Source organism: Chlamydotis macqueenii, chromosome 1, assembly GCF_036417535.1.
Source record: "Chlamydotis macqueenii isolate bChlMac1 chromosome 1, bChlMac1.mat, whole genome shotgun sequence".
Taxonomy (NCBI): domain Eukaryota; kingdom Metazoa; phylum Chordata; class Aves; order Otidiformes; family Otididae; genus Chlamydotis; species Chlamydotis macqueenii.
This window is the reverse complement of record NC_141556.1, coordinates 85,807,008-85,834,977: the sequence shown is the minus strand read 5'-3', so window position 1 is coordinate 85,834,977 and position 27,970 is coordinate 85,807,008. Positions and strand designations below refer to the sequence as shown.

Below are 27,970 nucleotides of genomic sequence, written 5' to 3'. Positions count from 1 at the left end.
TGTCCATGCAGTCTTGGCAACCAGAAATTATAAGGGAAATTAGAAAGATTTTCTTAAGTCATGCTTGTATTTCTTCTAAGTATGTAATTGCTTCTATGCAAATAAACATAGGTAAACTAATCCTAAATGCAGTTTGCTCTGGTTCTACTAGTACCCGATTAGCATTTGATGAACAGAGGTGTATTTCCAAAAGTGGTCAGTACAGCTCAGCAGTCTCTATCAATTTCCCAGCTCTTCAACGTCATCATAGCTTGTATCTTCAAAAGCAGGGGTTGAATGTTTCTGAGCCTCAGTGGTCCTGTTTCCTGACATATTAGGACTCCAGTCTGAAAACATGAAGGGAAGAACATGGAGATAAATGCATATCCTGTATGTATTGCCTTTACACAGTTGTGCAGCTGGCGCATGGGCTCTCTGTTGTCTCCTCCAGAAATTAGAACCATAGATATGCATGGCTGTGGAAGCCCTGAGAAATGCTTCTCTCATTCTGTCTCCTGCTACATGTACACGTATGCAAAGATCACAAAACAGCTTACTGATCTAACTTTAAACACTTCTAATAAAGGCAATTCTTCAAAATCCCTAAATAACCAACTCTGTGTTACAGCCTCAAGTGTTATCTGACACATTACAAATTTAGTAGATCTGTCCTTGTTCATCCCACAAGTGTGCCCTGATCTGGCTCCTTACAGGAGAATGCTCAGCCTGTTGTCTGTGTTTGAAACCTGTTAAGAGAATGTAACCCACCTTACTGACCAAGGGGTGTTGTTGCCCACAAACGTATGAGACTTATTATGAGATACAAGAAAAAAGCGTCTTGGGATTATAGACAACTTACTGTGGGCTGCTTAGAGAAGGAAACAAAAGCACAGGGGAGGGATCAATGTAGTTTGAGAAGGAACTGTCTTCTCATTAAACTCCATTTCTAACTGCTTTCCTGACTAAAGGGGCTCTTCATTCTGCGTGTTTGTGTGTGCATGGAGGTCTAAGTGCCAACAACCAGAGCTGGACCACGGGTCAGAGTGGATCTGTGCATCTGTGGTGCCAGCAACTGGAGAGCCTGGAGTAGACAGAACTCTTAAGTGCCACCAATTGGGGTGCGACTCTTGGTCTCTGGGGCTAACATGCCTAAACACCAGCAGGTAAGGGAGGTCAGGGGATCCAGATGATCGTTACTTGATAGACTGCATGTCTAAGCCCAGTTACAGGGGGATGTGTTGTGCATATGTGTGGGTGCTAGTGTGCATGTGGGTCTGTGAAGTAAGTGGAAAGCCAGGGCTTTCCAGGACCAGTTACTGTATAGACTGAGTGTCTAAGGCCAATTACTGGTGAAAGTATAGCGTTCATGTGTGTGTGGGGGGCGGGGAGTGTGTGTGTGTAGGTCTGATTACCAGAAACTGGAGTGGGTCTGTGGGCCTCCAAGGTTAGTACATGCAGGTGCTAGCAACTTGAGAAACCAAGGATTCCAGGGGCAGCTACTGGATAATCTAAGTGTCTAAGGCCAATTACTTGGAGGGACCCTATGTTTTCCACCAATAGGCTTTCATCCTGGTCAGCCAGAGAGGGGAACAGGATGAGGCTATTGGTGCTGCTTGCGTTTGAGTGCTATGTTTTCTGTCTGTGTTGGTTCTACAAGCCAGCCTTGCGTATCTGCATGTATGTATTATATGTGTGTGCATCTGTGTGTGTGCCTACACACTCTCAGCCTCACTACTGGCTGGACCTAGGGACATGGAACCTCCAACAGACTAGCAGATTTAGCAACTCCTAATATCTTCTCATATTTATCACTACCCCAAAAGGTGGAGTTCAGCAGCTGATCCACAGTTATATTAAGTGCACAGAGAAAGAGAAGTCTATCTTAAATATTTTTTGTTAATACTTTTTGAATTAGATGGGCCTGAAAAAAAATAGTGCTAGGATGAAAACCTAGCTGAATGCATCCTTCAGACATTATCCACTGTCTTTAAGAACTCACAGAGAACAGGTTCTGAAGGACTTGGAAAATAGGAACAACATATTCTTGTCTTTAAGATGGTGTGTGCAGGCGAAGGAACAAGATTAGGAGTTACAGAAAGTTCAACTTCAGAAGGATATGAGAACAAATAAACTACTTGCAAGGAGACAGAAGGAAAAAAGCAAGTAGATAACAGATAATATGGATGCCCCATCCCTGGAAACATTCAAGACCAGGCTGGATGAGGCTCTGAGCAACCTGATCTAGTTGGAGATGGCCCTGCTCCTTGCATGGGGGTTGGACTAGAGGACCTTTAAAGGTACCTTCCAACCCAAACTAGTATATGATTCCCTGATTCTATGGATTTATCAAGATAAATCACACCGGAAAAATCCGATTTTTCTTTCTGATTATCTAAAAGTGCCTTTATAAGGGGGTATTGTCACTCAAATGATATTTTTATAAGTAAAGTAGAGAAATATTGTTTAACTCAAACCTCTGCAGACTGGGTACAAATTCAGTAAAAAATGATACTCTTAGTGTAGCTCATGGTACCAGGTAAGATTATTTGACAGCCCTAAATACAACTGAGTATTTTATTAAGTCCTAAGATAAAAGACACATTTTTCTTATTATATTTTCCAGATAATACCATACTATACTATAAGTCAAATGATCCTGGCAAAGTTTTGATGAACACAGAATGAAATCTAATAAGGAAACTTACAAGAATACAGATGAAGGGAGAAACAATCAACTGCATAATTAGAAAGATCAATGTTTAATGGTTTGTAGTATTTTACAGAGCAGGATTTGAAGTTGCATCAGGCCAGACATTGAACACTGTCAGGAGTGCCATGCTATTGCAAAAAAGGGAAACATCACACTAGCATGCATAAAGAGGTCTTTCTGCTCTACCTGACACTAGTAAGGTCTTAGTATAATGCAGTACAGAAATACTGAAAAATTTTTGTTTTTAAATACTTTTTGAAAGATATGAACCTACTGACACAGCCTGAGTGGAGACGTACAGAATGAGCAGAGGTCTAGTCAACAAGACCTAAGTAGAGAATTGACTAGTTTAGGTTGCGGTAGTCTAGAGAAACAAAATAAGAAACAGAACTAAGGAGAGATGTTAACAACCTTCTGGTACTTAAAAGGCTGTTATAAAGATGAATGCAACTCCTCAGTCCCCATGGTCATTGTAATAAGAAGTAACAATTTTAATTTGCAGCAGTAAAGACTTAGGTTAGGCCACAGGCAAGAGTTTTATAGCTGTAAGGAAAACACAGCATCGGTATAGATTACCTGCAGAGGTTGTGGAAACACTGCTACTGAATGGCTGTAAGAATAGAGTGGCTGTAGAACAAACACCTAACCTACACTCTTCATGTAGGTAGCTAGTGTTTCTTCCTGACAGTGGTTAGATAAAACCTCGGTGATCCGTTGGGATACGCTCCACCTTGAGTTCAATACAGTAACTATAGATTATGAAAACTAACAGCGCTGCTTTTCTGGCCTCACCTGTCTGTGAATCCTTGTTTCTGTCACTTTCTTCAGGGTTGCCAATGATTTCCTGTTCATTCTGCCCAGAAAGAGAAGCATCTTTAGGTCCAGGGGCTTCTGTCACATCATCATAACCATTTTCCAGGGCATTTCCAGGTGGTGGACAGACCTCTGGAATAGTACAGGTATTAACTATAACAATGAGAGATCTTCCACTACAGAAAGCAGTAGCTGATGATCCAGCAACAAGGACCTGTAATACTGACATGATCATGATGATAATGAACAATAATAAACCAAGAATCCTCCTGATGACTATAAGGTATTCCAGACAACAATGATACAGCTCCAATAATTGTTATACATTGCTGTAACAAGTAGAAAGTGAAAATCAACATGGAGGAGGGATAGGAGGGGCAAGAAGATCTGGAGAAAGAGGCAATTAGTTACAGGGTTTACTTCAGAGTTAGATTCCCCATTGTATTCCATAATTGCAAAATGACAAACTACTCCTTGTTTATCTCTGTGTAGGGCCTGCTTCCCTATCTTTTCATTACTTTAACTATCTTCTGTTAAATTTCTCTGAAGTAATCTTGCTAAGTAGCCACCATTGGCCACTTGGCTATGGACATGTGGCTACAAACTTAGGCCAAATCTTTGGAGAAAAAGATCTGCAGTTCTGCTTCTTCTCTCCAGGCTAAACAAGCCCAACTCTCTCAGCTTTTCCCCATAGGAGAGATGTTCCATCCCTCTGATAATTTTTGTGGCCCTTGTCTGGATCCACTCCAACAGGTCCATGCCTTTCCTGTGCTGAGGACTATGGCCGGACGCAGTACTCCAGGTGGGGTCTCACTGGAGTGGAGTAGAGGGGCAGAATCACCTCCATCAACCTGCTGGCCATACTTCTTTTGGTGCAGCCCAGGATGTGACTGGCTTTCTGGGCTGCAAGTGCACATCCCTAGCTCATGTCCAATTTGTCACCCACCAGTATCCCCAAGTCCCTCTCCGCAGGGCTCCTCTCAATCCATTCGTCCCCCAGTTTGTACTGATCCTGAGGATTTCCCCAACCCATGGGCAGGACCTTGCACTTGGCCTTGTTGAACTTCATGAGGTAAGGTTCATATTCACCTGTTTCTCAAACCTCCCAAGGTCACTCTGGATGGCACCCTCACACGTATCAACTGCACAACTCAGCTTGGTGTCATCCATAAACTTGCTGAGAGTGCACTCAATCGCATTACTATGTCATTGATAAGGATACTGAACATTACTGGTCCCAGTATGGACCTCTGGAGGACACCACTTGCTACTGATCTCCATTTGGACACTGAGCTGTTGACTGCAACTCTTTGGATGCGGCCATCCAGACAGTTCCTTATTCATTAAATAGTCCATCCATCAAACTCAGTTCTGTGAGTAGCCAGCCCTCTGGTTCCTCAGGTACAACTAGCTTTGTGGTCTGTACTTAACTGGAAGCCATCCCTCAGAGAATATTAGTTTTCACTGTTTTAGAGTATATATGTACACACATGGGCATACAAATAATGCATATATAAAATTAAAAGTCAATTAAAGCACTCCTATTTAGCTTTTAACCTAATACTAAATATTCAATCTGAACAAGAAAGAGCGATCTTATTTGGAATAATTGTTTTCTTGATGAGCATTTCAAAGCAAGTAAGGAAAAGGAAAGCTTTTAGTTTAATTTTAAATAAGAAAATCCCCTTAATATAAGAAAAAAAATAGAAAATAAAATTAAAGACATAGCGTAGCAGACAGTCAGGAATATGGGCAGCTGAGATCCAAGACTGCTCATGCCTTTGGCAGTTGAACTGTTTGAGACCAGACAATAGCTAAGAGCTAGGAACAGCTCTAAGGAAACGCAATTCTTCCACAAACATTTGCTCTCCCTCAGTTTTTTCAAATTAAAACCCCCCACATCTGGCAAATTGCAAGTTCTTCAGATCACTTGGATTAAAATTCCATAATCAACTCCAATGGTATGCCAATGTTCTTATTTGGGGCATGTTTTTCCTGTGTCTTAAATCTCCCTATTTATCTCAGAAATGAAGCAACAGCTAACAAGCTGCAACAGCTTACAGTTGCAATTTCTGGGAGAAGCAGTTGTCAAATTGTGGATTTGTGCGACTAGATCCTGTGAAAAGTGCTGGATACTACTAGCAAACATTTATTTTCAACTTCTCATACAGAAGAGAAGACTAGCACTTGTGTATGAGATTGTATGACGTTCTTCCACCACAAGAGTTAAACAGAAATTTTTGGTTCACATCGAAACATCACTAGTAGGCATGAAGTGCAGCAAGAAAAAAGTTTTAATCACCAGTAATGCTTTGGAAGTTAAAAGCTACCATGATTTTGAGTCTCTTTCTTTGTAGGATTGCCATGTTCCATTACCTTGAGTTGCTCCAGGACCGTTTCCTTCATCACTGTCCCCGCTATAAAACTGTGCCTTTGTTTTTGAACTCTCTGAATAGGAATCTAGGCACATGAGAAAGAGTGTGATATCAGATTAAACTCTTCGTAGCTGCTAAGAGCGCATTATGAGGAAAAGAGTAGGCTACAGTAATACTACCCAAGTCAAGCAATTCTTGGACAGTCAGTATTACTCCTGCAAGGTAAGGCTTAAGTGGAATAGCCAAGAATCCCTCAGGGACCCCATAACACTTCTTGTGGCTCATGGGGGAGGTAAATAGCAAAGGGAGAAAAGCAGTTGCCAAGAGGAAGCCTATAGAGACATATAGCTTCTAGGCGAGAGATACAAAGTATTCCTTTATTTGTTCCTGCTTTAAATAACTGCAGCAAAATTCTCTTTGTTTAGGGGCTTGTTTGCTTGTTTGTTTGACATATACTGATCTATCTTCTATGGTTACACTGAGGACAGCACAAAATGAATTGTCCCTAGGAGAGGAATTGGCAATGAGTCTCGTGGGCAGGAAATCCCTCTCCTAAAATCTAGGAATCTTCCATTTCTGAGTAGATTTGGGAGCTGCAAAGTATCAGATTGGGATCTGGGCCACCAGGAGGAATTAGCCTCAGTTATTTTCCCTTGATAAGAGCAAGACATACAGACCTGAGAGGCCAGTCATGCCCTGCTTTTCCCTCAGCAGGTCATAGTCGATCTCTTCATAGACAGCCTCGGAGAAGGGGTCATAGGATAGCCTGGAGCCTGAAAGTAAAAGGCAATGATCACTCACATAATCTCTGCTCATACTCAGGCTGGGGTCACGAAAAGGAGAAGTAACCTAAAGGGGCCTACATGGCCTGTCTGGTGCCCAGAAAGTCACTGAGAAGTGCTGACTGAAGATAAGCACTGCTGGGCTCTTTCACTGCCATATGGTAAAGGAAAATCTCAGTGTGGCAGCAGATGCCATTCATCTCAGTCACCCATCCCTCCAGCCTCCCCAGCTAATTAAACACTCGCCAGCCATGTCAAGGAGGCATTTCACACCAGTCCTGAGGGACTCACCTCTCTGCTGTGCCTTGGCACTTCGGATCTGCCCAGCAAGAATGGCAAGGACCAGGCAGAGAAGGGCCCCCAGGATAATGCAGAGGATGACAGACGTTGAAATTCTCGTACTATCTGTTGCGGGGCGGCGGGGAGGATCTGAATGGAAATGAAGAAGCAACAGGTAGAGAATCAAGTGACCCAAAGGGCCGCTCCTCTGTAGTCTCCTGCTGTGCCTGTGCTAGCAGGGTGAGGCTAGCAGAGTTCACCTGCTGCCCAATTGTGGGTCTTGCTCAAGTAGCTAGAATTCAGCAACTGGGGATAGTGCTACTCAGCTCTCCTTTACAAAAGGCTGCGGGAGATTCTTTCTGATGAGCTGGAATATATTGCTGATTTACCTGCTGTGCAGTATCAGGGACATTAAATCTCCATTTGATGGGAGAAAGAAAGGGGGAAGAAGGAACATTTTACCTGCTCTAGTGGGTAATGCTGTTGTTTCTGTCATACCTGCAAAAGGAAGGTGAGTCCAGATTAAGGAAGAGGCAAGTGTGAAAAATAGGGAGAACATCTCTACACCATTTCTGAGGTTCCTGCAGTCAAAATTCATGAAGGGGTTAGTCACAGGGATCTACAGTTGACATAATGTTCCTCTATCCACCTTCTTCCCAGATCTGTGTAATGAACCAAAAGACTTGTCACTAACCAGAGCAATTCACAGCAGCATCTTCTTTATGATCACAGTTGTTGCTGAACAAGGGCTTGTCAGGACAGTCCCAGAGAGACAGCTCTGTTCCTTTACAGTGCACCTTATCCAACCAGATAGGACCAGTCCCTTTCCCAAAGGCAGCATTACTCAGAGCAGACACAGCAGATCCACAGCCTAGCTGCCTGCATACAACATTAGCATCTGCCATGTCCCAGGAGTCATCACAGACTGTTCCCCAAGAACCTTGGTGCCAAATCTCCACTCTGCCGGAACATCCATCCTTTCCTCCTATGACTCGTAACTTCTCTCTGTCTGCAAAAGACAGAAACATTCTGTATTGCCGAAACAGCAAGAAGGTCCACAGGGACCAATAAGGAGAAAGTGAGGTAGAGGTAGAGGTACCTGAACAACTTGTAGAGTTTGGACACTCAACAAATGTGGCTGGAGACGTTGCCGCTTTTCTTCCTGTAGAATGTAAATACTGAGTTTAATAATTTGATTATTCTCTGAAAAGAGCGAGGGAGTATAAAATGCCTCAAAAATTGAATAATCAAGTTAATTTTTTTCTTATAGATGACCTATTTAGTACTTGGTGGATCACTGTTTGGCTATTGCTGTGAATAATCTTTCTGATGACTGCGCTTTCTTTCTTCTTGTGTGAGGCAGCTGTGATCCCTTTCAGGAGATTTGAATGTCAGCTAGAATTCATTTATATTATAGTGGGAACCCACAGGTATGAAATACTGTTGTAAGAGCAGGCAGTAGAAATGGACCTTTAGAAATGAACTAATTCATACACTTGTCCCTGGCTATGTGCATGCATGTGTGTACATGTACGTATGCACTGATATGCCTCCATACATACAGAAACACATACATGGCTCTAGACTTCTTAAAAAGTCTGATCCTAACACAGATCTCACAGATTGACTGTGTATCAGAGATTTTTCCTTTAAAAATATGCAATAGCACCGTCCTATCACACACTTCCTTGGGATTTCAACTGGGTAACTGCACTCGGTGACACTTTTGTCATTGTAATCCATTCATTTACATCAGAGATATAGACAAAGAAAAATGTTAGTGTCATTTTTATGAAACTAGAAATAATATATAGTAGATAACAAAGGAATATGAGGTAATTACTACAATGCCCATATATGGGCGGGGAATGGATTGAGAGCAGCCCTGAAGAGAAGGACTTGGGAGTGCTGGTGGATGAGAAGCTCAACATGAGCAGGCAATGCGCCCTTGCGGCCCAGAAGGCCAACCGCATCCTGGGCTGCATCAAGAGAAGCGTGGCCAGCAGGTCGAGGGAGGTGATTCTCCCCCTCTACTCTGCTCTGGTGAGACCCCACCTGGAGTACTGTGTCCAGTTCTGGAGCCCCCAACACAAGAAGGACATGGACCAGTTGGAGAAGGTCCAGAGGAGGGCCACGAAGATGATAAAAGGGCTGGAGCACCTCTCTTATGAGGACAGGCTGAGAGAGTTGGGGCTGTTCAGCCTGCAGAAGAGGAGGCTCCGGGGAGACCTGATAGCGGTCTTCCAGTACCTCAAGGGGGCCTACAAGAAAGATGGGGATAGGCTGTTTAGTAGGGCCTGTTGCGATAGGACGAGAGGTAATGGTTTTAAAATAGAGGGGGGTAGATTTAGATTAGAAATTAGGAAAAAATTTTTTACGATGCGGGTTATAGAACACTGGAACAGGTTGCCCAGAGAGGTGGTGGAGGCCCCATCTCTGGAAGCGTTCAAGGCCAGGCTGGATGAGGCTCTGAGCAACCTGATCTAATTGGGGATGTCCCTGCTTCTTGCAGGGGGGTTGGACTAGATGACCTTTGAAGGTCCCTTCCAACCCTAACCATTCTATGATTCTATGATTCTATGCATGCATAGATTTAGGTATCTGTCTGGGCAGTTTGGTACAGATGCATTTCTAATTACCAGTGCAAGAAATATGGGTCTCTTCTGCTCGGTTATCACATGACTGAGGATTCCAGGGTTCTGAGTGACATTGCCACAGTGAGCTATGTTCCTCAGTACACTCAATGTGGTCCAGCCATGTGGGTCCAGAACCACTGCCATATTTGAAGTCTCTGTCAATTTCCCCACCATCTCCGCAGTTCAGGTGTTTGCATACAGTCATTGCAGTGAGTTGAGGCATATGGTTGGAGCAAATGCTCCCCCATGTCCCATTGTAGAAAACTTCCAGCCGCCCAGCACAGTCATTGCCATCTGCCAGCCTCAGAGCCAGGAACTCTAGGAATGAAGACAAAAAAATTGAATTAGAGGGGCCTGATTCTGCTAGGAACTTGTCTGTGATGACTGAAATCTAGAATCTGATAACAGTCCTGTTCATCACTCTGAATGAGAAAGTGCCAGAGGAAAAGACTTTAAAAGTGACAAACACTTAAAACCAAAAGTCATATAGTGATCCTCTCTGGTTAGCCAGCATTCACCAGCATCTACATCCACAAACCACAGTGATGGCCACACCCCACTGTTGCAGGCCTATTTCTTTGGGATGCTGAAGCATAGGTGCCATGTGCTCCTCTGATTTGTTGATGTTTTGGTGTGCAATGACTTGTTTGCAGTAATTTCAGAGCCAGCTGGAATGGCTCCCCTGCAGAAGCACAGGGCACTCCTGCAGCCTCTGGTGACTGAAACCCTAACAGTTATAGTCAATACATGTCACCCCTCACCTCTGTGAAACAGCTATTTAAGAAGTATTTGAACATACATCCATTATAAACTGTACTTTACCATCATCATAAAATCACAAAATCCATGCATTATAAACTCTACCTTTAGTCCCAGACATGGGATATGGCAACAATATGCATATATAGCCAACAAAACGCTACCTCTCATTCTGGGAACCACATTATAGGAGTTAACATCGTACCAATCTCAATATATTTTTATTACAAAAGCCACACCTTGTCCCTGCAAAACACATGAACAAGAACATAGTTTATGAGGTAAAGTAAAAAAAAAAGAGAATACTCTGTTCTGTTTACTTTATGTAAAGACACACACTTAATTGTTCTTTTTACAAAGACCAACCAGTAAGTAAACCTTGCTCTTCAAACAATAGGGCCCACTGTTGCAGGCTTCCCAACCCAAGCATCCTCAGGTCTGGCTGGTCCTTTATCACCTGATTGAGCTCAGGTTTTCTTTTGGGCTGCTATGACAAGTTCCTGGCTCTAGGTTAATATTAGGAAAAGTTTTTTTACATTGCGAGTTGTAGAACACTGGAACAGGTTGCCCAGAGAGGTGGTGGATGCCGCATCCCTGGAAACGTTCAAGGCCAGGTTGGATGAGGCTCTGAGCAACCTGATCTAGTCGGGGATGTCCCTGCTCCTTGCAAGGGGGTTGGACTAGATGACCTTTGAAGGTCCCTTCCAACTCTAACCATTCTGTGATTCTATGATCTTCCTGGTGGCAAGGAAGGTGAGGATGTCATACAGTTCCTGATAGACCTTTCTCCTAGTGTTTTAGCATGGATTTAAGTAAATCATTGCACAGCTCTACTCTTCCAGCTGCCTGGCAATGCACCCACTCTACTCATCCTTAAATGGTTATATTTTTGTAGTGACTTACATTGTCTGATTCCTTCCTATGTGGCATTCCATGGTGCCACCAGATATGTTTGTTTATTTCTTCCAGGCTGCTACCTGTGTTTGCTGTCTGGGTGGGGAGAGCTTCTAGCTATCCTTGTGATGCTCTACCACTATGAGAGTATAGCATCTGCCAGTGGTGCTGGGGAGGAAAGGTTTGGTCTACATAATCCACTTGCCAGGTGTCTCCAAACATTCATTTCTCTCACTGTGCATACTGTTTCATCATTCACGTTATATGTTGTGTTATTCCACAGACATCACACTGCCTAAATACTTGCACTGTATCTTCCTAAGACAAGCCTAAGCGGTGTTCTCTGTCCTTGATCCCTTGCCGTATGCTCAGCAGTTTCATAGGCTCATCTATCTAAAAATAGTTTTCCTATATGCTCCATCCCAAATCTCTACTGGCAGGTTGAGCCAGCTGGTCAGCTTGGTTGCTGTGTTTCTCATGCATTTGTTGGAATGCAATGCTCATGAACTTGGAGGAGGTGCTTCTTGAATATCAGCCAACTTTCCTGGACCCCTCCTCCCTCCAGGGCTGTATCCCATGGCACTTTACCCATCAGATCCTTGAAGAGGCCAAAGTCTGTCCTCCTAAAGTCCAGGGCAGAGAGCTTGCTGCACACCCTCCCCGCTGCCCTACGGATCGTGAACTCCACCATCTCATGGTCACTGCAGCCACAGCTTCCCTTGACCTCCTCACCAGCCCCTCCTTGCTGGTGAGATCAAGGTCCAGCATAGCACCTCTCCTTGCTTGCTCCTCTATCACTTGCAGGAGAAGTCATCACCCACGCATTCCAGGAACCTCCTGGATTGCTTGTGCCCTACTGTGTTGTCCCTCCAACAGATGTCAGGGTGGTTGAAGTACCCCATGAGGACCAGGGCTTGTGACCATGAGGCTGCTCCTATCTGTCTATACAGCCTCATCCACTTGGTCCTCCTGGTCAGGTGGCCTGCAGAAAACCACCACTATAATGTCACCTGTCCCTGCCCTCCCTTTCGTACTGACCCATAAGCTCTCTGCCAGTTCCTCATCCATCCCCAGGTGGAGCTCCATGCACTCCAACTGGTTGCTGACATAGAGGGCCATGCCCCCTCCTTGTCTCCCCTGCCTGCCCTTCCTAAAGAGCCTATATCCCTCCACCCCAACACTCCAGTCATGGGAACCATCCCACCACGTCTCCAACAAGATCGTAGCCCTGCAGGCATGCAGACATCTCTAACTCTTCCTGTTTGTTCCCCATGCTACATGCGTTAGCATAGAGGCACTTAAGCTGGGCCCCTGATGAAGCCGACTGGCTGGCTGGAGCAGCTGGAATTACCTTGAGCTGCACTTTAGGTGCTCTCGTATTTACCTGCGATCCTTCCCCAGGTTCTGGGCACCTGTTGCTGCCACTGGCACCATACTGACAGTGGTGGGCTGGATTGTGGTTCCCTTCCCCTGGCAGCATTAGTTTAAAGCCCTCTTTACCAGTCTGGCAAGCCTATGACCGAAGATGCTCTTCCCCCTCTGTTAGGTGGGCCCCATCAGCCCCCAGTACACCAGTCTTCTCAAAGTGAGTCCCATCGTCTAAGAAGCCAAAGCCCTGGCTGTGGCACCATTCCTGTAGCCATTTGTTGATTTGCTAGATTCGACTGGCTCTTTCAGGCCCCTTCCCTTTGACCAAGAGGACAGATGAGACAATTACCTTGAAAAGAATCCTTAACCGTTTCTCCCAGGGCTCTGTAATCCTTGATACTGCTCAGACTGCTCCTGGCTGTGTCACTGGCCCCCACGTGAAACAGCAGCACTGGATAATAGTTTGTGGGCCATACAAGGTTTGTAGTCTCTTAGTAACGTCCCTGATATGAGACCCTGGTAAGCAGCACACCTCTCTAGAGACTGTTGGGTCAGCAAATGGGTGCCTCTGTACCTCTCAGAAGAGAGTCACCCACTACTATCACCCGTCGCCTTTTTTTGGTTGCACTGGTCACTGTACAACAAGGCTGGGCTGCCTTGCTCAACTCCAGCCTCTCTCCTGATGAGCTGGGTCTATTCTCTTCAGCCTGCAGAGCGGTTTTGCAAGGGCACCTCAGGCGTCAGAGGAAGTCTCTTTCTTCTGCTGGCCCTTGCTTTTGCATGCTTCCATTCCTCAGCATCACTGCTTCCCTTCCCTTCTGCATGCGTTGGTGGGGGAGTTTTTGGCTGTTTGGCTGGGGGCTCTGGTTCCAGCGCTTGGAACCAGCTACCCAACTCCTTCTCAGCCTCCTCACCGCCTCCTGCGGCTCAGCCACCTGCAGCAGGACCTCCTCCACCCGGGCACATCTTCTCCTGTCCCTGCTCAGGAGAAAGGTCCAGGCCCCTCCTGCAGCCCGAGGTCTGCACTGCAGCCTCTCCCTTTGGCTCCTCCACCTGCACGGAGGTATCGGCCACTGCTGGGGTAGCCCGTGCAGGCCTCCCAACCAGGCCTACAGCCTTTGCCCTCAGGTGAGTGCCCACCATTCTGCCTTGAGGGTCAGGTAGGATGAGTGCTCTCGGCCGGTGCCCAGATGCGGGGCTGTGCGGGCCTCAGCTCCCCCTCTCACCCAGTGGAACGCCCCTCCTTTGGAGAGGAGGTGCCCGCCCTGCTGCACAAACTGTTGCGCCGCACCCTGTTTGCCCACCCTGGTCGCTGGTGCCCCCTAACGCGGGTGGCAGGGGAAGACTGGGCCGCTGGTTTCCCCGGCTCCCCACCGGTCTCGCCAGCGGCTCTCTCGCCAGCTGCAGGCTGCTGTCGGCTCCTGGCGCCTCCCCTGGCGCCTCTCCTGGAGCTTCCCCGGTTGGGGAACCCCCCGTCCGCTGTGCTGGGACGCGTCGCTGCGGGTCCTGCGGGCACCGCAGCAGTTGTTGCCTCAGCGGTGGAGTGCTGAGCGCTGGCTCTGGTCACATCGTGTTTAAATCTCCATTGCGAAGATTTATTTGCTCCATTGTGAGCTCTCCAAAGGCTGCAGTCCCCTCAGGTTTTGTACTTGGTTGAACGAGGCTGACCAACTGCCCTCCACGTTGCCGCAGTCCCTTCGGAGGTTGTACCAGCCCCAGTGTGGATCCTCCACAGTCTGCAGTCACTTCAGAAGCGTATTTGTTTGCATGTGGCTTATCCACAGGCCACAGCCCTCTCAAGAGGCATACCTCCCCTGGCATGGGAACCATGTCTCCAGCCATGTCCACAGCAGTGTCTTTTTCCAATTCCCCTTCATTTTTCCTCTTTCTTGCAGCTGCCACTCTGGCAAATATGCAGGAGCATATCCACCCATATATGCTCCTCTGACTGGGCGATGCTTTAGTGCACAGTGGGTTGTTTCCGTTGGTTTCAGAGCCAGCTGTCACAGGCATATGGCAGTTGATGACTTCCTCCTGCACAAGGAACACCCACAGCCCTTTGCTGTGGAAACCTTTATGGAAACCCTCCAATTTATCCCCCAAATACGCCATCCCACCACACACTTTTTGTATGTGTATGTTAACACAAAATAAGGACTTCTGTAGATAGTTTGCATCTTGGTGGGACCAAGGGGATGTGCTGGCTAACCACACTTGCAGTCAAGAGAGGGCAAGAGGCAGTCCAGATAAATCTGTTCTCCACTTCCCCTTCATGTAACCCTCCGCATTCAACCCACAGACTCAGAAAAGGATTCTCTGAACACACCTGAGCACAGGACTCCAGCATCCTCTTTGTGTTGGCAGTTGTGCTGGCCCCATGGCCTAGAGGGACATTCCCAGAGATCAGATTCAGCCCCAGTACAGTTCACATCATCCAGCCAGATCTGTCCTGAGCCTTCGCCATAGTAAGCAGAGACAAATGCCTTGATGGCATGTCCACATCCCAGCTGTTGACAAACAACATTAGCATCTAATAGATCCCAGTTATCATCGCAGATGGTGCCCCAGATGCCATCATGATAAAGCTCTACTCTTCCAGCACAGCGCCCCATTCCATTCACCAGCCTGATCAGTCTGCTACCTGCAGGAAAAAAATCCAGCTGTCAACATGCAATATAACTATAATGCACAGGTCAGTGTAATGGCTTGTCCTGGTTTTGGCAGGGATGGAGCTAATTTTCCTCTTAGTAGCCGGTGTGTTTTGGATTTCAGATGTGACAAATGCTGATAAACACCCTGATGATATGAGTTGTTGCTAATGAGACCAAGGACACTGTCTGGCTTTCTAAGCCTCTCTAATATGCAGATGTAGGAAGCTGGGAGAAAGACAGACAGAATAATTGACCCAAACTGGCCAAAGAGAGCATTCCATGCCATAAACGTCATGCTCAGTATATAAGTGGGGGCTGCCTGTGGGGGAGGGTCGTCTATCTTCCATCTCTCTCTCTCTCTTTCGCTGGCATTGTTCCCTCTACCTTGCTGGCTTCCTTTCGCTCCTTTGCTTGCTGCTGTTTTGTTTCTGTGATCGCTGCTTGGGATGGGCTGTATCGGTCATTGGGACATTGGGTGGTGAGAAATCATGCATTGTTCATTTTGTATATTTTAGTATCCTTATATTTTGTTATTACTGTAGTTTTCTTTTGCTATTCTAGTAAACTGTCTTTATCTCAACCCGTGAGTTTTCCGTTCTTCCTAGTTCTCTCCCCTATCCTGCTGGGGAGGGGGAGCGTGAGCAAGAAGCTGTGTGGTGACTCGGGCTAAACCACCACAGGGTTGCATGTTTAAAGCATGTTTAAAGCATCATGTTTGTGTTATATTCATAGAATCATAGAATCATAGAATAGTTAGAGTTGGAAGGGACCTTCAACTGTCATCTAGTCCAACCCCCCTGCAAGAAGCAGGGACATCCCTGACTAGATCAGGTTGCTCAGAGCCTCATCCAGCCTGGCCTTGAACGATTCCAGGGATGGGGCATCCACCACCTCTCTGGGCAACCTGTTTCAGTGCTCTACAACTCTCATTGTAAAATTTTTTTTCCTAATATCTAATCTAAACCTACCTCCTTCTAATTTAAACCCATTACCCCTTGTTCTATCACAACAGGCCCTACTGAACAGCTTCTCCCCATCTTTCCTGTAGGCCCCCTTGAGGTATTGGAAGACCGCTATCAGGTCTCCCCGGAGCCTCCTCTTCTGCAGGCTGAACAGCCCCAACTCTCTCAGCCTGTCCTCATAGGAGAGGTGCTCCAGCCCTCTGATCATCTTTGTGGCCCTCCTCTGGACCCTCTCCAACTGGTCCATGTCCTTCTTGTGTTGGGGACTCCAGAACTGGACGCAGTACTCCAGGTGGGGTCTCACCAGGGCAGAGTAGAGGGGCAGAATCACCTCCCTCGACCTGCTGGCCACGCTCCTCTTGATGCAGCCCAGTTCTTCTGTTCTGATTTCTTGGGCAGAACTCCTGTGATGCTAAAACCACATAAAGGGAGGGCCTACTCCTGCATCAGGTAAATGTTTAAATAATTCCTATGAGATGTTACAATCAAGAAGAAGCATCTAGTCATACTAAGTATATGTGTATATTTATAAGTATATATCACCTTAGAAAGCCTGAGAAGCTGTTTTCTATCTAAACTTGTTTAGTTAGACAGAGGCAGTTTCTGTTACAGATGGGTTACAAAATAGAAGAGTAGAAACAGTTCTAACTTACTTTAGAAAGGCTGCAGGTATCTATAAATATAGAAATGTCATATAATAAAACCTATTTAATTCCCAAGTGACAGCCAGAATGTGTGGCAGTCATGGCCAAATTAGTATTCTTAGGGCTTCTGTATTCTATTGTTTCTTTTTGATTCAGTGAGATAAATTCATTAAGAAATTCAGATGAAGAAAGCATTATCTAAATAACACTTACTTTTTAAACTATCATTTGTCCCATAGAGTATACAAGCAGGTGGGCATCAGAAGCTCACACCCATGCCTGTTTAAGATCTGGCAAGACCACTGCACGAGATGAGCTAAAGGCAACCCAGGAATCATTCAGTTCCTTTTGCACAGTAACTCACCTGAACAAATCACACCAACGTCTTCAGCAACTCCCGTTGGCAGGGTGTGAGAATGGGAGGTCTTACAGAGCATCAGCTGAGTCTCATTTCCAGCACACTGGACACTTCTTAAGCCCACAAGACCCATGCCTCGCTCAGACCTTGGAAGGTAATAGGCTTTCACGGCAATTCCACACTGGAGCTGTCTGCATACCACATGAGCATCCTTAATATCCCAGTCATCATCCAGGACTCTGCTCCACATGCCATGGAGAGAGATCTCAACGCGCCCATCACAACGGCTCTCACCACCTGAGAGTCTGAGTGATTCAGCAAGACCTAGGCAAAAGACAGTTGGAAAATGTATTGAATAGAATCATAGAATCATAGAATCATAGAATGGTTTGAGTTGGAAGGGACCTTCAAAGGTCAGGGACAGGCAGGGACATCCCCGACTAGATCAGGTTGCTCAGAGCCTCATCCATCCTTGAACATTTCCAGGGATGGGGCTTCCACCACCTCTCTATATTATTTGATATTAGAATAATATCTACTAGATATTAGAATAATATCTACTTCTCTTACTGCAGTAGAAATAACATGAAGAAGAGAGATGGAAGACAAATTTCTATGTTGGTTAAAGAGTAATTCTCACCACTGGTTAAGGAGTCAGCCTCTGTTAAGGCTTTGTTTGCTTTCGTGCACACACAGGTCTACAATGGGAAGCGAGAAAGGCTTCCCCAGCTCAAAGACTAGGTCCTGTGAGGAGTCAGGCACATCTAAACAATGTGAATCCCTCTACTAAATGAAGTTTTTATGCTGAAACCAAGGTTGAAGGAGTATGGGAAAGAAAAGGGCATTAAAGAGAGGCTGACATACCAGACTTACTTGACAGTGAGATCACCAATGCTGCTTTGGTCTGAAGTTGCACTACTCGTAAAAGGCCATTGATGACTTACCTGAGCAAATAACAGTGGCTGCTTCTCTGACTGAACAGGTTGGATTGCCCAAAGTCACTTGAGCACAATCCCACAGGCAAGATTCTGTCCCTTCACAGTGAAAAGCATCTTTCCATACAGGCCCATTCCCATCCAGAAAACGGTCTCCCGTCTGGATTGACTTTGCATAGCCACATTTCAACTGATGACAGAGAACGTTGGCAGCTTGCAGATTCCATTGGGAGCGGCAGAGTCTTCCCCACGTGTCTCCATGGCGGACCTCTACTCTGCCAGAGCACGTGGTGCCATTCACCAACCTGCCCCCTGGGCACCCTGAATATGAAAGAAAGTGATTACTGAGATGTCATATTCATAAGGGCTCATGAGCGTGACCTGAAAGTGACTGGGAAATGGGAATGAGTTTTCCTTAGCATTCAGTAGTAAAAATGACTCCACTGGGTCACTGGAACTTCCATACTCATAACTAGACCTCAGTCCACCCTATTTTACTGAGAAGAATGGCTAAAAATCAGAATCCGGTCCCCTTAGCAATTTTTAAACTCAGGGCTCTATGTTTCGGGGCTCTGGGTGAACCAATAGACCTTAACTGTTCTGACCAGCCTCACCTACGGCCTCTGGCCTAGCCCCATCCTCGGGCTACTGGTCCAAGGTCTCACTTAAACCTGGATCAGGCTTTCAGTTTGTGACTGGTGTAACTACCTCCAGTCTTGTCTCCTGCTACTCCTGACTGTACTCTCCAGTTGGACTGTACATCTGATTATTTTACCTTATCTGGGACTATTAGTAGACCTTGTTATCAGTACCTTCCTCTGTCCTTTTTGCAGGTGCTTTGGATTTTGCCTTGGTGGGTAAGGACACGGCCTGTGTTGTCCTCACCCTCTGCCTCAGCTCACCCTACCTTGTGGAGCAGCCCTGTTCATGCTATTCCCTGATACTAGGAGAATTTCACAGAGAGCAGCCTTGTGGTACAGGTGAAGTGCAGCCCCAACTCCTGGAAATGCCTGTAGCAGCAGATAAAAGATGGAGTTTGGCTCTACAGACACCCTCTGGATTTTGCGTGCACATTTCTCCTCAAAGAAGGAGTTTTTCAGTTCTCCTCTTAGACTTTTTCGCTGCTCACCTGAACATACCACACGAGCGTCTTTTCCAGCAGGGCATTCATCATGACCTAGTGCGCTCACAGGACAGTCTCTAAGGTGTGAGCCATTCTTCTTGCAGCTGAATGTGCCATTCCAGACAGATCCATTTCCTTTACCGAAGGATAGTTCACCTGGTATCAGTAGGGCAACTCCACAGTTCAGCTGCTGGCAGAGGGCATTGGCAGCTGGTAAATCCCACAGGTAGTCACAGAGGGTTCCCCATGTGCCTCCGTGAAGAAGCTCTACTCTCCCTGAACATGTGGTACTGCCGTTTGCCAGCCTGTACCCACCATAGCCTGCAGGAAGAATAAAGGAACTTAGCAATTTTTTTTTTTTTTTGTACTATTACACTGAAAATTGTAAGAGACATCTAGCTGCAAGGAACTAGCACTCAGTATGTCTCAGGTTACTGGGAAGCATGTTAGACTGGAATGTTCATAAGCTAGCTCTGAAAAAAACATCTTTATTGTCTATGTTGTAGCCTGCACTACATGACTAAAAGTCTTTTAAGTTCAGTCTCTCCTCCTCCACTTTGCTCTCTCTTCCCCCCACAATACTGCTACTACCTTGCAACATCTTTTCTTGCAGAAGCAGTTTCAGCATTGCCTTGCATTTGGAGCCCGTGAGAAACTCAGAGTAGGAGCTACTAGTGGCACTCTCCCAGTAGCTGGTCATTTCACATTACCTGGTAAGTAGCAACTGCAGTGTGCAATTCTCAACTTTCATCCATGCCACAGCATAAGGGTCTGAACACAAAAGGCTATGCTGGTCAGCATATTCACAGTAATATAATGTGGCATGGGTAGGACTGTGGTGTCCTACTGCCAGCCCCATGCAGTCCCTCTGTCCTCTCACACTGTTACTTCTTACCCTTGCCTGGTCCTTGCATCATACTCCGCCTAATGAGACCTGGACTTCTGCTCTGAGCTGTGAGTCTTGCAAGATGGAGGCAGAAGCCAAGACCTGTCAGTTACTGATACGTTAACCGGGCTGTTCGGCTGCCACAGCTCCACAGCCATGGCCAGTGGGACAGTGTCCAAGGCAGTCTTGAAACAGGCTGCAGCCCTTTGACTGGGAAGTGCATGGGAACTGCAGTCCTTTTCTGGCTCGTTTTGTGACAGGGTGTTGCCAGCAGCTCTGCCCCATGTTCAGTTTACCCCTTTTGATTTGTGCCCTCAGGAAAAAAAGTTGTGTTTTCTAGGTCAAATCATCACCTTTATAGTGGGTGGCAACAAGTTAGCTGTATTTAGAGCCCCCAGCAACCATGACTGTATGAAATTCTTAAATAATGTTACCTGGCAGTCACAACTAAAGTCATCCAGGCCTCTGACAACTTCTTCTTCTTTTTTTTTTTTTTAATAACTTAAATTTATAACTTGTGCCTCCTTTGACTGTTTGGAGGTCTGGTACGTCTCCCAGTTTTATAAATAACTGAAGTGTCAGGAATTAACATAAACATTGGCAGCACAAAAAATAGATTTCTCCAAGTTCCTACTTTTCTGTTCTGGTCATCTTTCCTTCTATGTATATGAGAAAGAAATGTAAGGAATTCTCAGCACTATGGAATGCATACCTCTAGAAAAGAAATTACAGCCATTTTGAGATCTGCATCCCTGGTGCAGAAGTGAAATGGTTAGAATAGCCCATGTTAAATGCAGACTCTCAGTAGAGTGAATGAGAGATTGTGGGGCTGCTCTTTATTACCTCCTGGCCTTCCCTGGATGGCTTAAGGTATGACAGGGGAAGCACACAAGAACTCTGAGGACCACAGAAATATGCAGAGGCTCTGAACTTTGGGTTGACAGGAAGAAGACATTTAGGACACAGGTAAATTACGTCAGTACAAAATCTCACCTGAACATACAACAGTGCCATAATGAGAGCATGTCTTAATACGGTGCAGTATCCTGGGACAGTGTGCAAGGTGAGTCTCATTCCCTACACAGTGAAACTTTTCTTGCCAGATTTGTTCATGTCTGTCTCCAAAATAAGTTCCTCTCAAGATATCCACAGCCTGGCCACAGTTTAACTCATTACATATAACAGAGGCAGATTTGAAATCAATGTGTGAAAAACAGACCATAGCCCAAGTTTCTCCTTGTTTTACTTTCAGATGTCCTGAGCAGGTGGTGTCCCCTCCAGTCAGATGCAGTCCAGAGAAACCTGTAAAAAAACCCCAAGAAATCCTAGATCAACGGTTGGCTGTACTGACCTAATGTAATAACTCCCCTATTTTCATGGGCAAGACACATGTCACTTCTCTGAGGACCACTGACACTTTTAAATATCCATTGTAGCAATTCCAGTATGCCACTGACGAAAGAGAAAATGGTGTGTGGGAATGTATTAAATCCTTGGGAAGCTGCGTAAGGAGGGAAGTTTTGAACATTTGCCAAATGCTTGAAACATAGCAATCCCTAAATAAATAAATAGCCATTTACTGGTGTTTGTCCTCAAGACTTCATTATTCAAACAAATAGGAAACTGAAGCACCCTAGAAAGAGGAAAGAGGAAATGTTGCACCCATCTTCAGAAAAGGCAAAAAACACAGTCTGGAGATCTACAGGCTGGTAAACCTCACTTTGGTACCTGGGAAAAATATGGAGTAAGTCCTCCTGGAACACATTTCTGGGCAAAAGAAGATAAATGGGAAAAGTCAGCATGGATTTACCAAGGGTAAATCATGCCTGTGTGACTTTATTACTTTCTCTAAAGTAAAGTGACTGGATTTGTGGATGAGGGGAAACCGGTGTGTATCATTTGCCTCACATTTAGCAATGCCATTGGTACTGTCTTGCACAATATTCTTGTGTCCAAAGTAGGATGTTACAGTCTAGGTGGGTGGACAACTACATGGTTAAAAAATTCATCGGACGGTCAGGCTCAGAGAGCAGGGATTAGTGGGTTGCACTCTACCTGGAGACTGACAACAAGTGGAATATCACTTGTTGGGTCTTTCCTGGGACCTGTTCTGTTCAGCATCTTTACCAACAACCTGGAGGAGGTGATGGAATGCACTCTTATCAATTTGGGGGGCAGGGGGAGATAACCCAAGGGCAGAGCTGCCATTCAGAGGGATGTAGACAGGCTGGATTAATGGTCTGACAGGAACTTTACAAAAATCAAAAAGGGCAAATGTAAAGTCCTGAAGCTGGGAAGGAAAAACCTCTTGCAATGGTACTTTATCCAAAGCACAAAACCAAGCACATCTTGCAGAGGAAGGCAGCCAAACAGACACTGTTTGCTGTTGCAGACTGTCCTGTCTTAGCTGACACAAAGATCTGGAGAAGAAGGGCAGCTGTATGGCATAACACAGCATTTTCTTGCTTCTCCATCTGCACATGCTTTTTCAGCCTCCATTGCTGGTCAAAGACAAGCTTAGTACTGCTCTCCTGTTGCTTTGGAGAGCTGTGGTAGAAACAAATAGCGTTTCTTTTTTTGTTCTGTGTCATTTAATATATATCTGCTTCCATTCTATGTCATTGCTGTGCCCAGGCAAAGGAGACATACTCTTGTAGCCAGCAGAAGACTTAATGCTAGTTTAACTTGCTTTAACTGAGCAGAGGCCATGGAGAAATTGTTACTTCCGTGCAGTACTTGGCTTTATCCAGCTAGGACAAAGTTTTATCTCAGCCTTGTAGCATTTTTTTATTATACAAGGTTGGATGACTTCTTACCTGAGCAGATCACTCCAGTATCAAAGTAATGAGGGCAAGTAAAAGCACCCCATCCTATATGTGAGCAGTTCCAGAGAGCGGATTCATCACCACGGCAGTCAACTCGATACAACCACGTTGGTCCAGATCCTTCTCCAAAAGGAGCTCGACTAAGGGCCTGAACAGCAGATCCACATTGTAGTTGCTTACAAACAACCTCAGCATCTTCCATGGTCCAGTCACCATCGCACACAGTACCCCACTGCTCCTCATGTTTTACTTCCACTCTCCCAGAGCAGGGGCCAGTTCCATTTGACAGCCTCAATTCATCAGCCCCTTCATACACAGAGACAGAGCAAGTTTACGGAAAGAACAGTGCCTAATCACCATTATCTATTGCAGATGGTTAATGAGATTATTATTACTCTTAATTTACTCTTAAATCAGACTTATTCAATTCACCTCTCTAAATAGTCCAACTTAAAGATTTTTTTTTTTTTTTTTGCAGAGAACTATGTCTGTATTTGCAAGTTTGAGCTAACTGCAGTGCTAGAATTCAAGTTATTTCTAATGACACGTGAGCTTTCTTTTCTTCTGACCTATCAGGACTGGGAAATGCTCAGTAATGTCCCTGCTGTTTGATTCACAAAGGCTTCAACAGAAACTCCTCCTTTCTCTTTGTTGTTCTGCCATAATGATAACCAGCTGAATATGTTCACTGGGCACCAATTTCTTCATTCTTCCGGAATGAAGACTCCATTTTCCTCGTCTACTTTAATTTCTTCCTCTCAGACAAACTATTACTTGCAACTCAGTGTCCCAATACTGTTTATTCTTTCCTTCTCTTGCCCCAGCCATAGAGTCCCCCAGTCAGGAGTTTCTGACCAGAGAAGAGAATTCCTCATAAGAGATGGAAGCTATCTCAGGAGATGCAGTAGCATAACCAGAAGACAGATAGGTAGGTCTTCATGTTGTTCCTCATGCCCTGCCATCTCTTGGGGTGGGTCTTATGTCCAAAGAACCCTCTTTTCCTGCTCTGCTCCCAGGTCTGGCTCTTTCCTTTGATAGGGATACGTATTTCCCACTTATTTTACCTATGGACTCACAAAATAACAGTACAGTCATCACAGAGCACTTGATAAAGAGCCTGACAGAAGAGGGAAGATGCACGTGTTGATTTCTTGCTTTACAGTGTTGAACTGCTACTACAGATGCTTCAAATATTATACAGTGTCTTAGCACGGGGACTTGAAGGCTAGAAAACACAGGGAGAACTTTGTTACATTCAAACACAGGAATGATGATGGGACACAGAAGCAGTTCTTAGGAAGCCACTCTTGGGTACTGTGGGGCTGAACCCTGGTCAGTGGGTCAGTGCCCTGCCAGACAGGTGTTTCGGCAGCTGGAGCAGCTGGCCCTTGCTGTACCCTCATACCAACTCTACAGCTCATGACTCATAGGAGTCACCTCTCCAAAGGTGACACAGTTAGCTAAGACAGACACAGTTCTTAGTGAATAAGACTCCACTGGAAGCAAGAATGGTATCAGAACCTGATCAGGTACCAAGAGAAACCTGCAGTACTCATTATGACCCAGCATTGGGCAGTGACGTGGACAGAAAACAGTGCAGCTGTGCACATCTTGCAAGTAGTCCAGAAATACACCTCTCAGAGATTGTCTCCTGTCAATGATGGTATTTGATAAGTGACAAAAGATAATTAATTTGCACTATGAGGCTTGGGTTTTCCAGCAAGAGTTTTTAAAACAATCTGGTGTGGAAGATAATACCTTCTCTCTCTTCCTCAAAAGAGAGAGGTGTGCCTACATACCACTTGCTGTCATTTGAGATTGTGAGACAACAATATATAATGTTTCTTTGCATTTGAAAGTAAATCTAATTTCTCTCTTTATTCCCTGTATGTCAGTCTTAGCCCATGAACTGATGCTAATGCAGCCACTGCCTTCAGTAGTAGTAGTGAACAAAAGGCAATTTTGCCTCTATCTCCTTGTGTTCTGTAGCCTGATTCTTCCCTGCTTCATCAGACATAGACAATATAGCTTTGACACATGATCACCTCTTATACCTAACCAAAGATTTTACCTCTTTGCTGGCATTGCTTGACTTCATCACAACTTTTTGCTTATCATTTAGCTTCAGAAACACAAAAAATTTAAGGGACATTCTTCAAGTGACTAACTAGTAACTTCCAAAAACTATTTTTTTTTTTTAAACTGTCCTCTCTCCTCAAATTTCCTGAGTAAGAAAATCTCTCACATACTGTCCTGGTTCTGGCTAGGTTAGAGTTAACATTCACCTGAGCTGGGTGGAGAACTGGAGCTGGTAGCCCCTATGGCTGGGGCACCCAGCTGGGATAATTAACTAATTAGCTAACAGCTGGGGTTAATTTACCCAAATTAGCCAAAGGGCTATTCCATCCCATCTGACATCATGCTCAGTATATAAGTGAGGAGGGTGCTGAGGGGAGCCTGCTGCTACTTGGAAGAAACTAGGTGTGGAGATTTGTTGTAAGCTATTATACTGTATTTGTATTCCATGACTGTTTTGTTCTCTTCTGTTATTGCTGTTAAATTTACTTTTTGTTCAATCTCAACCCATGTGTTTTTGCTGGTGGTTTTTTTTTTGGTTGTTTTTTTTTTTTTGTTGTTTACCAGTTCTCCCTTCTGTCCCACTGGAGGGTGGGGGGAGTGAGAGAGAGAGACTGCTTTGTGTGGTCCCAATCAGGGCTGAACTACGACACATACATAGCACAAGCTTCTGATAACTACAAAATACCTTTGTACTTGCAACATGTTGTCTCAGAGGGAGTATAATCTTTCTGTAATGTGTCTTTTAAGACTCTCCTGAAAGATGTTCTGGAGAACAACCCACAGTTTATTTGAAGAATGTGGTCCAAAGAAAGAGTATTTCCAGCTAAATAATACATACATTTAAAGGATAAATAATTTCTAAGAAAAGTTAAATTCATAATACATTCGTAAAGGCATCAGATAACCTATTTCCATGGGCCATATCCAAGAGTAAAACAAGCAGCTCCTCACTTGACTGATCAACCTCTTTGCACTTGAATTTTTAAATAATCCAGCATCTGATGTTTTCAAGACCTAACAGCATGCAAGGCTGGATGTAGAGTTAGACATAACCCATTTAACAGATTTAAATATTCCCTAATAAAAACTATTGTTTGCTGTAGTCAATCTCGTGTTATTTTTTTATGATACCTACAGGCGCAATCTTTTGTATTTCCTCACACTCCATAGCATGCCCACAAATGCCGTCATTGAATTGAGTGGTAGTAGTCACAGAGGGAGGTTCTTCTTGGATAATAAGGCATCAGATTTTGGCTTGCTCTAGCTGAAGACCTGGTTCCCCTTGTAGGCCAGGGATGCAAGTGAGCCATGCATCCCTGTACCTGGAACCTACATGGAGGTTTTCAGCATACATGTGCTGCCTCAGTCGTGGGTTGTCTGCTCACTCCCTGATGGCTGTGCCTCCCGCACTGCTTGCACGCTGCACCCTCTCCGGGGCGCAGCAGGGGGCTGTGGCAGCATAGGGACTTCAAGTACCACCAGAGCAGAGGCGTGGGTTGTGGGTGCTGATAATGGTGTTAAGGTAAAGCTACTCTTGTCTGCATCTGCCAGGGATTCACTCTTGTACTGTTATTAAAAAGAAGTTGGCAGAAAACGCACTCTCATTTCTACAGTACTGCTCAGTTGACACTCAAACATTGCTACAAAGATGTCTAAGTACAAATGTTTAATATTGTTCTTCACACTTTTTTTTCACAGAAAAGCCTGTGCCTCTTCTTCCCATCCGCTTGAACTGTGACTGCATCCACACAGCTGGTCAGAACCTTTAAGACCAGGGGCATGAGGGGCATGCTACATCAAAGTATCAACCATGAAGTCTTGTTCTCATCATATGGTGATGATGAGAATCATCAGTCACGACGCCATAGTGCCACCTCCATTGCATAGAGGCAAAAATAGAGATTCCAAAATCTAGCTGTCATAATCAGCTTAAAATATGTACGTATAGCTCTAGAAGAGCAGAGAGACAAATAGTGATAAGCTTCAGATATACAGGAACAACTGAGGAGACAGTGTGTTACCAAGCCAAACTCCCCTGGACACACAGAGCACAGCAACACCATTTTAGCTGGTATTGAATAAAGACCTGGAGTTATTAATTCTGTCTACCCAGGGCTCAACAGGGGAGGTAAGACACTAGTAAGAGTACTCAGCTGGTTTCCATTACAACTTGGCTGCTTACTAAACTTTGACTTGAATTCCTGTGAGAATGGCCAGTCACAGATATCTGAGTAAAATGCAAAAGTGTTACAAATGGCTTACAGTTCTTTCTCTCAGGATCACCAAGGAGATTGAATCAAAGACAGAAATGTATTTAAACACCTACTTGACACTTTGCCTTACGAGTTAATGGAATAACAACCTATTTATATTGAATTTACAATCTTTTCCTATCTCGCTGCCTGATATGAAATAAAGTATGTACTTACCCAGGGAGACCTGAATGGTGAGGAGAAGCAGCCACAACACTGGAGCAGAAAAACATCCTTTTGTTGCCATCCTGATCATGGACAGATGAAACTTCACTCTCTGTTAGGCACTGCCTAGACCAAACTCTGCATGGGCTTCTCTGTGTCTCACAAATGACTGCAAAGGAGGAAATATATAGATACACATGCTAGCATGCACTACATGAAGAAACCAACAGAAATATTATTCACCTTTTTAGACATTATCAACAGATTAATCTCAAATCTGAAAAAACCAAAACCTCCAATAAAATTTGAAAATTATGCCTGTGACCATATATGAAGGATGATCGCGCTTCTGATGTCATCATCAATATTGTCTGGTTTTACTATGGGACCAGCAGCAGCGGTACAGGCAGAGCAATATGCAAAATGGTTGTTTCTCACCTGACAAAGTGATGCGAAACTGCAGAACATTGATAATTTTATAAATCACTCTGGAAG

The 27,970-nt window shown here is 44.9% G+C and overlaps 1 protein-coding gene across 1 annotated transcript; it reads right to left on the bottom strand.

Annotated features, from left to right (window-relative positions):
• Nucleotides 1–17: 17 nt before the first annotated feature.
• Nucleotides 18–27,612, bottom strand: LOC104482137 (antigen WC1.1-like). Its single transcript, XM_086766466.1, has 16 exons — nt 27,488–27,612; nt 22,971–23,285; nt 21,148–21,456; nt 19,275–19,589; nt 18,155–18,466; nt 17,217–17,534; nt 14,922–15,236; nt 9,578–9,892; nt 8,038–8,100; nt 7,633–7,947; nt 7,401–7,436; nt 6,951–7,088; nt 6,555–6,650; nt 5,879–5,962; nt 3,482–3,634; nt 18–326 (listed from the first exon to the last, which is right to left on the bottom strand). Exons 1-16 carry the CDS (start codon nt 27,564–27,566, stop codon nt 220–222), a joined length of 3,270 nt encoding a protein of 1,089 aa, XP_086622592.1. The 5' UTR covers nt 27,567–27,612; the 3' UTR covers nt 18–219.
• Nucleotides 27,613–27,970: the final 358 nt, after the last annotated feature.